The 13,427-nt window shown below is 39.9% G+C and overlaps 2 protein-coding genes across 2 annotated transcripts; both read right to left on the reverse strand.

Moving 5' to 3' along the window:
- Positions 1-2,707: 2,707 nt before the first annotated feature.
- Positions 2,708-6,681, reverse strand: LOC113026707 (zinc-binding protein A33-like). Its single transcript, XM_026175773.2, has 6 exons — positions 6,240-6,681; positions 5,976-6,071; positions 5,592-5,822; positions 3,960-3,982; positions 3,760-3,878; positions 2,708-3,684 (listed from the first exon to the last, which is right to left on the reverse strand). The coding sequence occupies exons 1-6, from the start codon at positions 6,630-6,632 to the stop codon at positions 3,134-3,136; spliced, it is 1,413 nt and encodes a 470-aa protein (XP_026031558.2). The 5' UTR covers positions 6,633-6,681; the 3' UTR covers positions 2,708-3,133.
- A 1,997-nt stretch (positions 6,682-8,678) lies between these two features.
- Positions 8,679-13,327, reverse strand: rapsn (receptor-associated protein of the synapse, 43kD). The gene is made up of 8 exons (XM_026175792.2): positions 12,912-13,327; positions 11,898-12,236; positions 11,117-11,275; positions 10,409-10,507; positions 10,179-10,301; positions 10,008-10,061; positions 9,619-9,818; positions 8,679-9,355 (listed from the first exon to the last, which is right to left on the reverse strand). Exons 1-8 carry the CDS (start codon positions 13,134-13,136, stop codon positions 9,283-9,285), a joined length of 1,272 nt encoding a protein of 423 aa, XP_026031577.1. The 5' UTR covers positions 13,137-13,327; the 3' UTR covers positions 8,679-9,282.
- Between the last annotated feature and the right edge of the window lie 100 nt (positions 13,328-13,427).

Below are 13,427 nucleotides of genomic sequence, written 5' to 3' on the forward strand. Positions count from 1 at the left end.
TATTAAGTCTGTTGGCATCTGCGACATGCAGACATGCAGTGATGTTTGTCTGCAAAGTTGAGTAATATGACTAGTTGTGGTCCAGGATCTTTGACTACTTTTGATTTCATCTCTACGTTTCACCTTTAAAGAATATTTATCCTCCTTGTTTGGTATCATTCATTTTTTAAGCACAACCTCACGTTTTTCATTTTGACATACTATATTAACACAATTGATCTAAATTCAGACAAAAAACATAAAATCAGCGTAGAAAAAAGTTATATTTTTTACTGTAACAAACACAAACATGTTTAGCGAATCATTGTCATAACTTGAAATGCAAATATAATTGCAAATTTGTAAAGCTTCGACACACTAGGAGACTCTCCAACTACTACAATAACAGGACTACTACAATATTCTTTCCAAAGAGGTGTTTTTCCTCCCCACAGTTGCCAAGTGCTTCCTCATAGGGGATCATCAGATTGCTGGCCTTGTCTCTAACACCTTACAGTATTAGAGACAGGCAGCTGTTGTTTGCATTTGAAGCCATATAAATAAACTTGAATTCAAAATTAAATGAATGGATTTTATTGATTTTTACCTTGTCAGTCCTAGTTTTACTGGATGTCAGTGCAGCATTTGATACAGTTGACCACAACATATTACTCAAACGACTGGAGAACTGGACAGGTCTTTCAGGAACTGTACTAAACTGGTTCAAAACATACGTAGAAAACAGGAAATACTTTGTATCAATAGGTAACTTCACATCTGAGCAGACAAGTATCACATGTGGAGTTCCCCAAGGTTCCATCTTGGGACCCCTTCTGTTTAACATCTACATGCTCCCACTGGCACAGATTATAAACAACAACAAAATAAACTATCACAGCTATGCAGATGACACACAAATATATATCACAATGTCACCAGGAGACCGAGGCCCTGTACAGGCTCTTGGTAAATGCATTGAGGAAATCAATGACTGGTTGTGCCACAATTTTCTCCAGCTAAACAAAAACAAAACTGAAGTAATAGTCTTTGGCGCCAAAGAAAAACGATTACAGGTCACCAGAGAACTTCAATCTATACATCTAAAAACCACAAACCAGGCGAGAAATTTGGGTGTAGTGATGGATGCAGACCTAAACTTAGAAAAACACATTAAGACAATAACAAAGTCAGCTTACTATCACCTCAAGAATATATCAAGGATAAAAGATCTGATGTCTCAACAGGACCTGGAAAAACTAGTCCATGCATTCATCTTTAGTAGGCTTGATTACTGTAACAGCATCTTTACAGGTCTACCTAAAAAATCAGTCAGACAACTACAGCTCATTCAGAACTCTGCTGCTCGAGTCCTCACTAAGACCAAAAAAGTGGACCACATCAGTCCAGCTCTGAGGTCCTTACACTGGCTGCCTGTCCGTCAGAGGATAGACTTTAAAGTTCTGATGCTGGCCTATAAAGCTCTGAATGGTTTAGGACCAAAATACATCAATGACCTCCTGACCCAGTATGAACCATCCAGATCCCTCAGGTCATCTGGATCTGGTCTTTTATCAGTTCCCAGAGTCAGAACCAGACACGGAGAAGCTGCATTCAGCTTTTATGCTCCTTATATCTGGAACAAACTCCCAGAAAGCCTCAGATCAGCTGAAACACTCAGTTTATTTAAATCCAGGTTGAAGACTCACCTGTTCTCAGCTGCATTTGAATAAAGCACCAAATCCACACTTTAAGCTTAAATTTCAAAACTTACATTTAACTACTGATCTTATCTATTGTTCTGATTTTATCTGTTTTGATTTTATATACTGTTTTGTTTGTTTGTTAAGCTTAAATTTCAAAACTTACATTTAACTACTGATTTTATCTACTGTTCTGATTTTATCTGTTTTGATTTTATATACTGTTTTGTTTGTTTGTTTGTTTGTTTGTTAATTAGTTAGTTAGTTTATTTGCTTGTTTTAATCAATTTTAAATCATGCTTTTTATTTGTTCTTGTTTCTAATGTCTCTGTAAAGCACTTTGAATCACCTTGTTGTTGAATTGTGCTATACAAATAAACTTGCCTTGCCTTGCCTTGCCTTCACGGAAATCCTTTTACTTCAGTTTTGTGTTGTGCTGCAATAATAGTTTGTCAGTTAATCATCCTGCCCCTGGCATGTCTGACTCCACACAGAAAAACCTCAGGCTTTTAAACCGGAAACGTTTACGGTGATGTCCCAGAACAACACACCTGCAGCCCACACATAAGATAACCTTTTTCCACTATTCAGGAATTGACAGCACTAATAAGAGTGTCTGAGTGCTTACCAGCATGGCTTAGTTTCCTAATATGTGCTGTCACAGAAATGTCATTAACCTTTACACTAGATGCCAGCTATTTCATGTTGTTTGTTGGTTTCTTCTACATATGGAAGTATCCTTGGGTAAGATACTGAAGCTTTACTTTTCCAACCTCTGTTGCACAGTTAGATGAATAAAACATTTTATTTTAAAATCTAAAAATGGTTTTTATTTTTACCTGTCCTTGCCTGTCATAGTGTGTGCTAGAAATACTTGAAAAGGGAAACTATAAATATTCAGAGAGAGAACCTGTCTCGCTTCTTGTTTTCTCCATCTCCCTTTGATAAAGGATTAAAGTTATTTTGTTTTTTTCGTTGTTTCAGTTTTTTATGTAGTTATTTGAATTTTGTTGGGCGGTGAAAGAAAAAAAGCTTAGATCCTTTAATTAAGAAGTACTAGCAAACACAGGAAACATACAAACATCTGCAGCCATGGAGTTGCACTGCTTTTTAAAGTTGATCTGTATGTGAGGATGGGAAGAACAGACACAGAAACCACATCCTCAAGAATGAACAATAAACTGACCTCATCATAGGGATTAATACAGTTCTATACTATTCTAATCTAATGTTTTTTATTATTAACCTTTGTCACTATGTTTGAAAATGAAGCTAAAATATCACTTTGCCTGAAAACATGTCTCTGTTTTTTCCCATAGTTATACCTATGCCACATACAAAAGAAAAACAGTGTCTGAGTTCCACTCCTCAGACAGTTGTTTCCTCCTGAATTCCATGTGTAAAGCATTGATTTATCAGTCAGCGTAGCCTGTTAAATAAAATGTAGCCTCTGACTATTCTACTTGTACTTTTATTACCTGGGGACAGATTTTCAGTTTGCTTGATTTTTTTTTGTCTTCACACAATCCGGGGGAAAAGTAGGGGAAAACCTTCTCAGTAAATCTGTCTTTGAATGTGTGGATCTTTGTAGAATCTGCAGCATTAATGAAAACGACTTTTCCCTTCTCATAGTCCAGCTCGACTGTAATCCTGTTGGGCTTCTCCTTCATTGGGAGCTTGGAGCGAGGTGTGGTCTGTGCCCACAGTGAGTCTCCATTGCTCAAGCCAATTACCCAGAAACCCTCAGCAGGGCTGAGGAAGATGGTATTCTTTCTTTGGATGGAGTCTAGAGCCACTCCGATGTACCAGTCTTTGCCTTGGCCCACATCTAGAGTCCAGCTGTGCTTTCCAGATGTAAAACCAGTGGCTCCCAGCACAGAAACACGGTTGATGAGGCGTTCGGGATTGTTGGGTAGGAGCTTCTTGCTGCTGTATTGCACACAGGACAGTTCTTCAGAGAACTCTAGGTTGGACTGGGCAGTGTTTGGATCCAAAACAACAGGAACTGGAAACCGTAAAATTCAGTTAGTTGAAAATATGATAGAATTTAGAGTAAACTTGAATTTTTTCTTTAACCCACCACATCTGACAATGTCTTCCACCTTCTTCCAAATGTGAAAACTAAGCGATCCCAGATGCTTTGCAGAGTTTATCAGGATATCTCTGATTACCTCTGGCTCTCCAATGCTGCACTGGAGCCTGAAACATGTTAAAATTGTTACAGCATTCTCTCATGGAAAGGGTTGATGCTGATTTTGGTAGATAGTGGGTTATGCTTACATTTTCTTTGTCTTCTTGTAGTCCTTAAGTTGAAGAGAGAATGTGAAAGAGAGTACATTAAGGACATGCTGCATTACAAAATCACATATGCAGTACAGCTGTATTATCGGAAATTATTGACTGAAAGGTAACAAACATGTACAATAATTCAAAACTACACATACTGTATATGTACAAACGATAAATTGCGCTATGATGGCAGGTGTCATCAACCTCCTAACCCTAAATTTAAGACATACACAGTGAAAACTGCGACAGATGCATCAGGAAACTCAGATACAGACAATGAGACAGGAGGTGCCGACATATGGTGATACACTGCATTACAACAGCAACTATTACAACTAGAAACAGAGAGGAACGATTCTGAATAATTCTGAACAATTGAACTTGTCTGGAAAACTTTATGCTATGCTTGATACTAATGATCATAATAATTAGATGACAGTTTGCTGAAATTTAACTCTGTAGCGCCACCATTAGGCCGAACTTCAGTGTGTCCAATACTGTTTATGATCGAACAGCCTTCTAAACTATAATATTCACATCAGTTTGATTTATACAGTTTTGTATCAATTGGGAACATGCAAAACATAATACAACGAACCACCTAATTTGCTCAGATTGTACTGTGAATTAATATAGTGGCCAGCATCCATTCATCCATTTTCCACCCACCAGGCAAGCATTTTGACAGGATGGGAAAGTAGATTGGCAACTTTACTCTTATGCCAAATCTTCCACACCACTCTCCCCTCACTCATAAACAAGATTCCAAGATGCTTAAATTCCTATACTTGAAGCAGTAACTCTTCCATACCCTTCAAAGTCCTCCACAAACCTCTAGACTACTTAAGCAAACTCCCACCGACCCTCCAATATGTTCAGGAGGACAAAAAGTTAATCTAGTGCTAAATTGCCTGAAACTCCATTGTTCCCCCTGAATCTGAGGATCAACTGATGTGCCTTCCCAGGGAGGCTGAGAAGTCTGATTTCTTCGAAGCTGGAAAACACTTTTGATTGACCTTCTTGAAAAGGTCAATCAAAACCCCAGTTGGCCAATCCAGAGGCACTGTACTCAACTTCCTTGCAATGCTACGAAGACATGTCAGCCACCGCAGAGTCACAATATCCAGAGCTTTGAATTCATCCTCGGTGGCCCTACCACCCAAGAGTTATTTAACTACCTCAGTGACCTCCCCCTCAGTGACGGTGTTATATTAGGAGTGTGGCTGCTAAGTGATAGGTGGATGCGTGCACAGGTAGCTGTAGCCAAAAGCTGTGGTTTTAAATGAACACGATTTAGACTCTAAACAAAAAGCTTCAAAAGGTGACTTCATGATAAATGCATTATGCCATGGTTAATCTTTTGTATGCAGCCTTTCCTCTTAAACAAAATACAATAACAGGAAAAAGTTACTGTCGGGACTGTGCACAGCGAAGCTTCATAGAAATGTTTATTTGCCATATATAACATCCGATGTTTCTCTACTACTACTGTGTTGTTTTTCATATTTAATGTGTTGTTGTTGTTGTTTTAATTAAATAATTTTTACTTGACTGTTTTTATGACAAATAATCTAGAAGTTATTATAAATAAATGCAGTCTGTAAATAATGACAGTAAATGTACCTGTAAAAGCTGTATATCCTGTGCTTTGAGGGCTTTTTCAATATCACTGATGGTGGAGGAGAGTGTGTTGATCTGGTCGCTGATGTTTTCCAGCTTCTTACGCATGATTTGAGTTTTGGTTTCCTCCTCCAGTTTGAGCGCCTTCAGCCTTGTGTTTTCCTCGTCCTGAAGCAACTGGTGGAACTTTTTAAACTCCTCCTTGATTGCTGTCTCATTTTCATATGCTTGCGTCTGCAAGTTCAGGAATGTGGGTTTTTTTAATGCCAGTAAAGAGAAAGAATGGTTGTCACGCAGAGGGATTTTTCAATCTAAGCTGGAGGCAAAATAAAGTTGCATGCTTGGAGTCGTTGTCAAAATGCTAGAGGCACTGGAAATGTTTTTTACCTTGATATAGGTTTTAGTTTCCTCCCATTTCTCCTTTGTATTCTTCAGTATTTCGAGTTTATTCTGTAAAGACTCAAGGCTGGCTGATATTTCTGCCTGAAATTCAAGAAGAAATTAAACATTCAGAGCTCAAACAAACAGCTGATTAGTCTTGTTCATCAGTTCCGGCCTCCTAAGATTCTTTCTATTAAAATTTAACAAATAGACAATATAACTGACTTTCTTCTACTGTGTTGTGGTGGAAGTATTTCTATTTTCACAAACCTTTTTCTGTTCGGCTGCTTCTTCTACTGGGCTGCATTCGTGGACTTTATGCTCTTTTGAAACTTGGCAGACAAGACAGATGAGCTCTCCGTCGTTGTGACAAAAAATCTTCAACATCTCGTTGTGTTGACAACATTTGTTTTGACTGCTGGTCATTATAAGCACTTTGTGTTCCTTTGCGACATTGTGCAGTGCCAGATTAATAGGAGGTCTCTTGGTGTCAGACACGATGCCACAGACGGGACACTCTCGCAATCCTTTCCACTCCCAGTAGTTAAACAGGCAAACTCTGCAAATGTTGTGGCCACATTTTAAAAGAACTGGAAGGCAATAAATGTCCGTGCATTGAGGGCAAGTTATGTCTTCTTCAGGAACCGTCGTTTTCGCAGCCATCAGGTTGAAGGGTTTCTATCGAGTGAGTTTACAAGAAAACTTCCTTTAAATTTCAAGGCATTGTGACTGTAGGCGGTTTCAGTAAAAGATGGCCAACTGGTATTTCTGGTTAATCGTGCAAGTCATCCAGAATTCCCTGAAGCTGTGGTAGTGGGTCAGAAAAATTATTTTGTTGCCAAATTACCAAACAAAAATACAAAAATACAGTCACCTTCAAGAGTGTTTTTATTTACCATCATGTTAAACACAAGAAGGACATTTGACTAAATGCATAAACTTACTAACAATGCATCGTAGTCAAACTCTTACAGTCAGTTTCTCAGACATGGATTAACCCTCATCCGAGACAGAAAGAAAGTTTTAGTGAAGGTCTCCATGATCCAGGCTCAATCCATGTCTGGACAGCTGAGACATTATCGAATAAATCATGTTTATATCATGACGTCTAGAAAAACATAACAAATCTACATGTATTTAAATGTTGTGGTATTACTGCATTAATCCGCAAAGGCAAAAACAGAGGTAGTTTAAATTGTTAAAAGACGAGTGGCGGCTGCACTGTCAGTAAAGTTGTTTTTTTTATACTACAGACAAGACAACAAGAATAACCGGCAGATAATATATGTGCATTACAGCGAGTGAGCTACAGGTAAACAGTGAATCAGCATTATTTTGAATGCAGAGAGCTCAAATAAGATTCAGATGCCATTTAAAAGCAAGGTCAAATGGTGCTCTTATAATCAGAGATATAAGTGCTTGTTCAGAAACACTTGTGTAAATGTGTTGCTCTCACTTTTCTCTATCTCCAATGTGCACTTAAAGTATTTCAAAAGGCTCCTGTCATTTGTCAACACAAAATCAGATCTTTATCTCCTTATCACTATGCTGTTGAATTTATCAGTGTGTCCCTTTAACGGCCACGGGAGTACTTTAAAGCTATCTACAAGCACAATCTCAACAGGAACTTTAGTGAAAGGAGTTTTAGCTTTTGAGAAAAAGTGGCTTTACGTGAGAAACCTCAGTCTATGACAGCTCTTTCCATAGCGTTCCTTAGAAATGATTTATAGGGGATACGAATAATAAAAGCCACTAAATAAGAAAGAAAGAAAGAAATACTTATGCAGTCACATGGGTGCATATTTTGAAGTATCTAAACTTTTTTTTTCTGCATCGTAAATAAAATAAAAAAAACATGCAACCCCTCACTGACATGATATCTCAGTTAAAGTGGCTTCGCTAAAATACCTTTCCAAGTAAATATTTTAAATATACAGAGATTTCACCATTTCACAAATACAATACATTAAAATACACTGAACGCATTTGCCCCCAAATAACTGTGTGTAAGTGTGTGATTGGTCAAAGATCCTTTCCCCGTAGGGTTTTCTTCTCAAAACGTTTTGAACAGGTGAAAACAGGTGTGCACACGGGTGTCCACTGTTCATAGACATAAACTACACCTTTATTGGCTGCTATTTCCAAGCACAATGTGCGCTGCTTGCTACACAACAACATTCAACATTTCGTATTTACTGCTGTTTACACTTAGCTAGATTAATGTGATGGTGTTGGGTTTAGTATGTTGCTCTGTTTTTGTTTGTTTTTTTGCTTATTTTCTCTTCTTTCTCTTTTTAAGTGCCCTCTCTCACTGTCCCTCTTCCCTTCCGTTTTTCTTTTCCTTCATCTTTCTTTCTCCGTTTCCTATCCCTCAGTCATGTCTGTCCCGTCTGTAACAACTGAAAATATAATAAAATAAATAATAACAACAAAGGTCGATCAAATGGACCAATACGACAAGGCCATGATGATCCATTTGGCAAAGTAAATCCATTGGGTATCCTTGTTGGTCTTCAGGCAACAATTCTGACGGCTAAAGAACCAAATGGGACAGGCAAAGAAAAAAACCCCAAAAAAACCATTTTGAATTAATGAATGTGAAACATTCCCAGCAATGAAAGGAAAAAGGAAACTGGCTGGCTCCTGGATTTCTGTGAATAAGGACAGAAGAAAACAGCTGCATGTACCTGTTTTGTAAAGACATACTAGTTTTTGAATGGTTAAGAGATTTTAGTTCGTTTCAGGACTTACAAAACACGTCAAATAAATCCAACTTTTAAAAGAAATTAACATGAGAATAGTATGTACACAGGTTTCAGTAATAAATATGGCTCAACTGTTGTGCTGTAAAAAGTCAGCATTGAATCTTTGAATCTGAACAAAAAGTCACGACACTAAGTCTGGGGAGATGTAATTTCGTCTCACTTTGTACTAAGCAATTCCAGTGTATAAAATAACAATCACACTATGTTATAAATGTTCTTTTTACGGTCGGTCTCCTGTTTAAATGCTGCAACAGACGGCCAGTCATCAGAGACCATGTAGGCTCTTCAGCTTATCTCGAATTGCAACACTTCCATCGGTTATACCTCCTTTGTCAGCTTCAGACTGTTGTCTAAGAAAGATGGATGCCTTGATCGTGTCTTCTGAGCAACATGCTTCGACATTCTGGATTCAGTTCAGCATCCTCTGCTCAGAGCAATGAAACACTCCTCAGCACCTCCTAAGGCTACCTGCGTCTCTCAGATCAGTCAGGAGCCTGTGAGGCACCATGCCGTGTCTGCAGATCCAACGCTCAAACGCAGCCTCGCAATCACACAAATCCCGGCTTCATGGAGGACTTGAAGCATTTAGGACAACCTTTTGTCCCATTTGTCTGGAGACACCTGAAAGACAAAGAAATATGGGAAATACACTCTTTAAACTACATCTAGATTTGGTTATGAGAACAATTTATAGGTGAAGAAAATCCGAATCACAATCGGCACTTTGTTGTTTCTGCAAAGTTGTGATGCATGCCCAATCGAGTAGGATCAGTGGCAAAACATTTCATCATTCGTCCAAGTGCCTCGTTTTTCTCCCACTGAAAACACTGCATTTCTCCAATGTAATGTAACTAATACCAGGCGAGATTTGAACAGACACCCACTTGAGATGGAAAATGTGGGAACAGGGTAAGGCCTGCAGCTTTTGGTCCCTGTCCCCGATGGACTCTCCACACATGCCGCAGTAGAGCTCCAGCTCCTCGACACACTGGAGGAACTTCACCACCTGCTCTCTGACCTCATTCAGCTGCCCCCTGCTCCGGTAAATCCCTTCACTCAAGCAGTGAACCTTCAGTGTGCACAGCTTGTATAAGAGAAAGAATCACAATGTCATTGCTTTAAAGTTTAAAAGCATGAGAAACTAGTGCTTAAAATCTTCAGGTGTCTTGTTTTGTTTAACCAACAGTCATCTTTACAACTACGACTGAAAGAAAACAAATCTAGAATGAGAAATGGCTAAACTATCCCTGCAGCTCTTTTCCTGTTCAGTTACCTTGTTTCCCATTCCATCCGCCAATTCCTGTGCTCGCTGCAAAGAATCAAGAGCCTGGAACACGAACAGGAACAGGAACACTTTATAAATACCAGATAATTATTTTGAGTACAAATAAAACATTGTGTCCCTTTACTGTCAGAATTTATATTTGTGTAAACTGTAGGGCACCTTGTCAAATTCTTTCTGCAGAAGCCAGCACTTTGCCACTCCCAGATGGACGTGTGCTTGCCCAAGACGGTTTCCTATCTCAGTCATAATACCCAGCGCAGACTCATAACGAGGGAATGCTTTCTGAACATATGAAGAGAAAAAAACCCAAAAAGGTAAATGCACAGACTAGTTGTAGATGACCAGTTTTGAAATTTTACATTAATGTGAATGCAATATTGGTACTGTACATCAACATCATGTCTGCAGCGATGAATGTCTGCAAAGTTTAGCAAGCACAGAGCCTGAAGAGGCCGGTCACCATGCTGCAGGGCAATCTTCATGGACTCCTGTTGAAGCAAAAGACAGATTAGTTATTGGTACAAAGTAAAGAGCAGACATTAGAAGAGTCCTACCTCCATCATGTAACACCAACACCCTGAACTAAATTGAAACTCTAAGCTGCATCCTCTCAACTGCAGTTACACAGATTTATTTGTATCGCAGTGTGCATTTAAAGAGAGATGTGATAGAATAAATATGAGCCGTTGTCCGTGGTATCCTGAGTATGTCCGGATGCATAAACTGTTGGGTTAAATGTGATAAATCTGAAATGCATCCTGCTGTCTTGTTACTATACTTCTACACTCAGAGGCAATGAAATCGAGTTATCTTTCACCCCCCCAGTACATAATTAGAACAGAGCAAAGACTAAATCCACCCTCTTCATTAACACTTTAAACCGCGCCTCTCTGAGCATATTTTTGTCAGGGTCTAAGGCCTCGTACAAAAGAACAACTGCCACTTGCACCTGTCGGCAGCGCAGCATCTACTGTCTCTGCAGCTCCAACTTCAGAGCAATCAAAGGCACGGGGGTTGGGTCAGCAAGATGGCGAGGAAGGCTCTGAGTTATGTAAGTTTGTCTCTGAGGACAGTAATGATGTGTTATAAAACAATACCTCACAGCACTCCATGGCATCTGGCAGGCGCTCCAGTTTCCTGTAGGCTACAGACATGTGGTACTGGCTCATGGCTCGATACTTGAGGCTCCAGCCTTTGCCGTAGTCATTGACAAGCTCGGCCGCTTTGCAGGGGAAGAACAGGGCTTTCTCAAAGTCCTGTAGGCACACGTGAACGACCACTTAGGTGACACCAGAAAAGGGCGCCACATCTTTTTAGATACTACTAGCATTAGCATTTTGGTTTTTAATCTTCTTAACAAGAGCACTCAGACAATATTAAATCGCGTTGCGATGCAGGATGTAATATTTTTTTGTGTCATAAAATAACGTGACACATGAGTGCATTCTTCAAGCAGAACTTCATCACTATCCCATTGAAACCAATCCTCTCTGGGAAGCCAGAGGATTACATATACAAATCTCAGATGTCAAGGGTACTACAAAAAAGAAAAAAAACACACACCAGCCGGCCAACTCACTCAGCTCTTGTTTTACAATGCCCAGCACTACACAGGCTAAGCATTGATGATGTTGGCTCAGATGTTCTGCAGTGTTGTCATACTCTGTGAATACGCTGGCAAAATCATTGATTGTGGAATCACACGTGCAGTCCAGTGAATGTTTTACTCAAATAACACAGCGGAGACGTTTGGAACAGCCAAAGTATGTACGATTTTTACATTTATTTATCGGTAATCGCTCATTTTTATTGAAACTGAGCAAAATGTAATGATGGGAAAACAAGAATCGCTTGTCAGAAAAACAGCTTTTTGAGTACCTTAAGCTGGACGTAGATATTTCCCAGACTGCAGCAGACTCTGCACTCCAGCATCTTGTCGTCGTTGTTGTGTGCATAGCGCAGGGCTTTCTCGTAGCTCTCCAGGGCCTTCTGGAAGACACTGAGACCCAGGAAGGCATTGCCCATGCTAAGACATACCTGGCCATTGAGTTGCAGGCTGACAGTGGTGCCCTGCATGTTTAAGCAGGTCTTACAGTATGAGACTGTTTTCTGGAAGTCGCACAGCTTCTCGTTGCTGCGTGCCAAGTTCAGGTAGCCCTCCGTCAGGTAGTCTGGGTCCTCCATTTCTCTGGCTGTGTCAATTTGTTCAAGGGCATACTGCAGATAGAGTAAGAGGATAAATGTTGCAGGGAACAGGCATAGTCTTCAACTTCACGCAGATTCAAAGACTTTTTAATTCGTTAAATTCATTCAGACATAAGACCCCTACTTTTTTACAGTTCTCATTAAAGCCGAGTTAGTGAGAGCGGGCGCTGCTTCAGGAAGGATGATTATGTCAACAAGACACCCCACACTCATACTTAGGTTGCAGAGCACTTATTTACTCCGCATCATGTGGAAGCCACAAATTAACCCATGCTTCTCAAGTTCGCTGTGGTTGGAAGAAGGTAACCTTTGACCTCTTCTCATGAAATAATCAATGACACATTGCGGAAATGTTACAATGCTACAACTGTGTAAACGGTGGCACTTCACAGCTGACATGATGACATTTAAAATTATGAGATATTCAGTGACATTTAGTAACTGGAACAGGAACTGCACACACACGCCTACTGCTGTTTGCATTAAGAAAAATGTAATCGCACAGTATGCAAAATGTGAATAATGTCTTAACATTAGTAATATAAATAAAGCGTGGCTGTTTAGTCCTGGAATATGAGTCATACAAGTATGAGCTACGGTTATTGAGGTAGATTTTTTTACTCCTTTACAGAAATGCTAGATATACGATACCATTATACGTGGCTCGCTGTGGTTTTGATAGCCTACCTTTAGCATGTCTTTGTACTTTCCCATTTCTGAGTGAGCTGTGATCAGGCACCCCAGCACTCGAAACTTTCCTCCGGGATCTGAGGTCTTTTCCAACACTTTTGTCCACACATGCAGAGCTTTGTCTGTCTGATTGGACTGATACAACTTTAGACCCTTCTCTATCTGCTGCTTGGTTTGGTCCTGGCCCATCTCTGGTGCAAGGTGCCTCATAAAAATATTCATTCGTTTAGGCCATGCAATTTCAGTGAGGCAGCAAGAAAATAGATCCTTGCCATGAACAGTACAACTCCAAAGAAGATCCCCTGAAGATGATCCCTCTGAGAGGTTTGTGCCAGAAGGCCCACAGGATCCCGCTCTATCAGCTCCGGCTGTGCTGAGATGGAAAGGAAACTGGATCCACCAAAATGAGAAGGCGACACACCAAGACCATTATTACCAAACGGTTTACGGAGAGCTGAAGGGCCAAGCAAATATCCTCCCCATTTAACCGAGCCACGTTTCCCCTTCACCATT

Source organism: Astatotilapia calliptera, chromosome 7 (genome assembly GCF_964374335.1).
Source record: "Astatotilapia calliptera chromosome 7, fAstCal68.1, whole genome shotgun sequence".
NCBI lineage: Eukaryota > Metazoa > Chordata > Actinopteri > Cichliformes > Cichlidae > Astatotilapia > Astatotilapia calliptera.

What these genes read in the sequence shown, in the direction of transcription:
- LOC113026707 (XM_026175773.2), bottom strand. Translation starts at nt 6,632, where the DNA reads ATGGCTGCGAAAACGACGGTTCCTGAAGAAGACATAACTTGCCCTCAA. An exon ending in AAGCAGCCGAACAGAAAAAG is followed by an intron (nt 6,072 to 6,239) that starts GTTTGTGAAAAT and finishes CTTGAATTTCAG; the next exon opens with GCAGAAATATCAGCCAGCCT. An exon ending in AGGATATACAGCTTTTACAG is followed by an intron (nt 3,983 to 5,591) that starts GTACATTTACTG and finishes CTTCAACTTAAG; the next exon opens with GACTACAAGAAGACAAAGAA.
- rapsn (XM_026175792.2), bottom strand. Translation starts at nt 13,136, where the DNA reads ATGAATATTTTTATGAGGCACCTTGCACCAGAGATGGGCCAGGACCAA. An exon ending in AGTACAAAGACATGCTAAAG is followed by an intron (nt 12,237 to 12,911) that starts GTAGGCTATCAA and finishes CTCTATCTGCAG; the next exon opens with TATGCCCTTGAACAAATTGA. An exon ending in TGCAGAAAGAATTTGACAAG is followed by an intron (nt 10,062 to 10,178) that starts GTGCCCTACAGT and finishes TTCGTGTTCCAG; the next exon opens with GCTCTTGATTCTTTGCAGCG.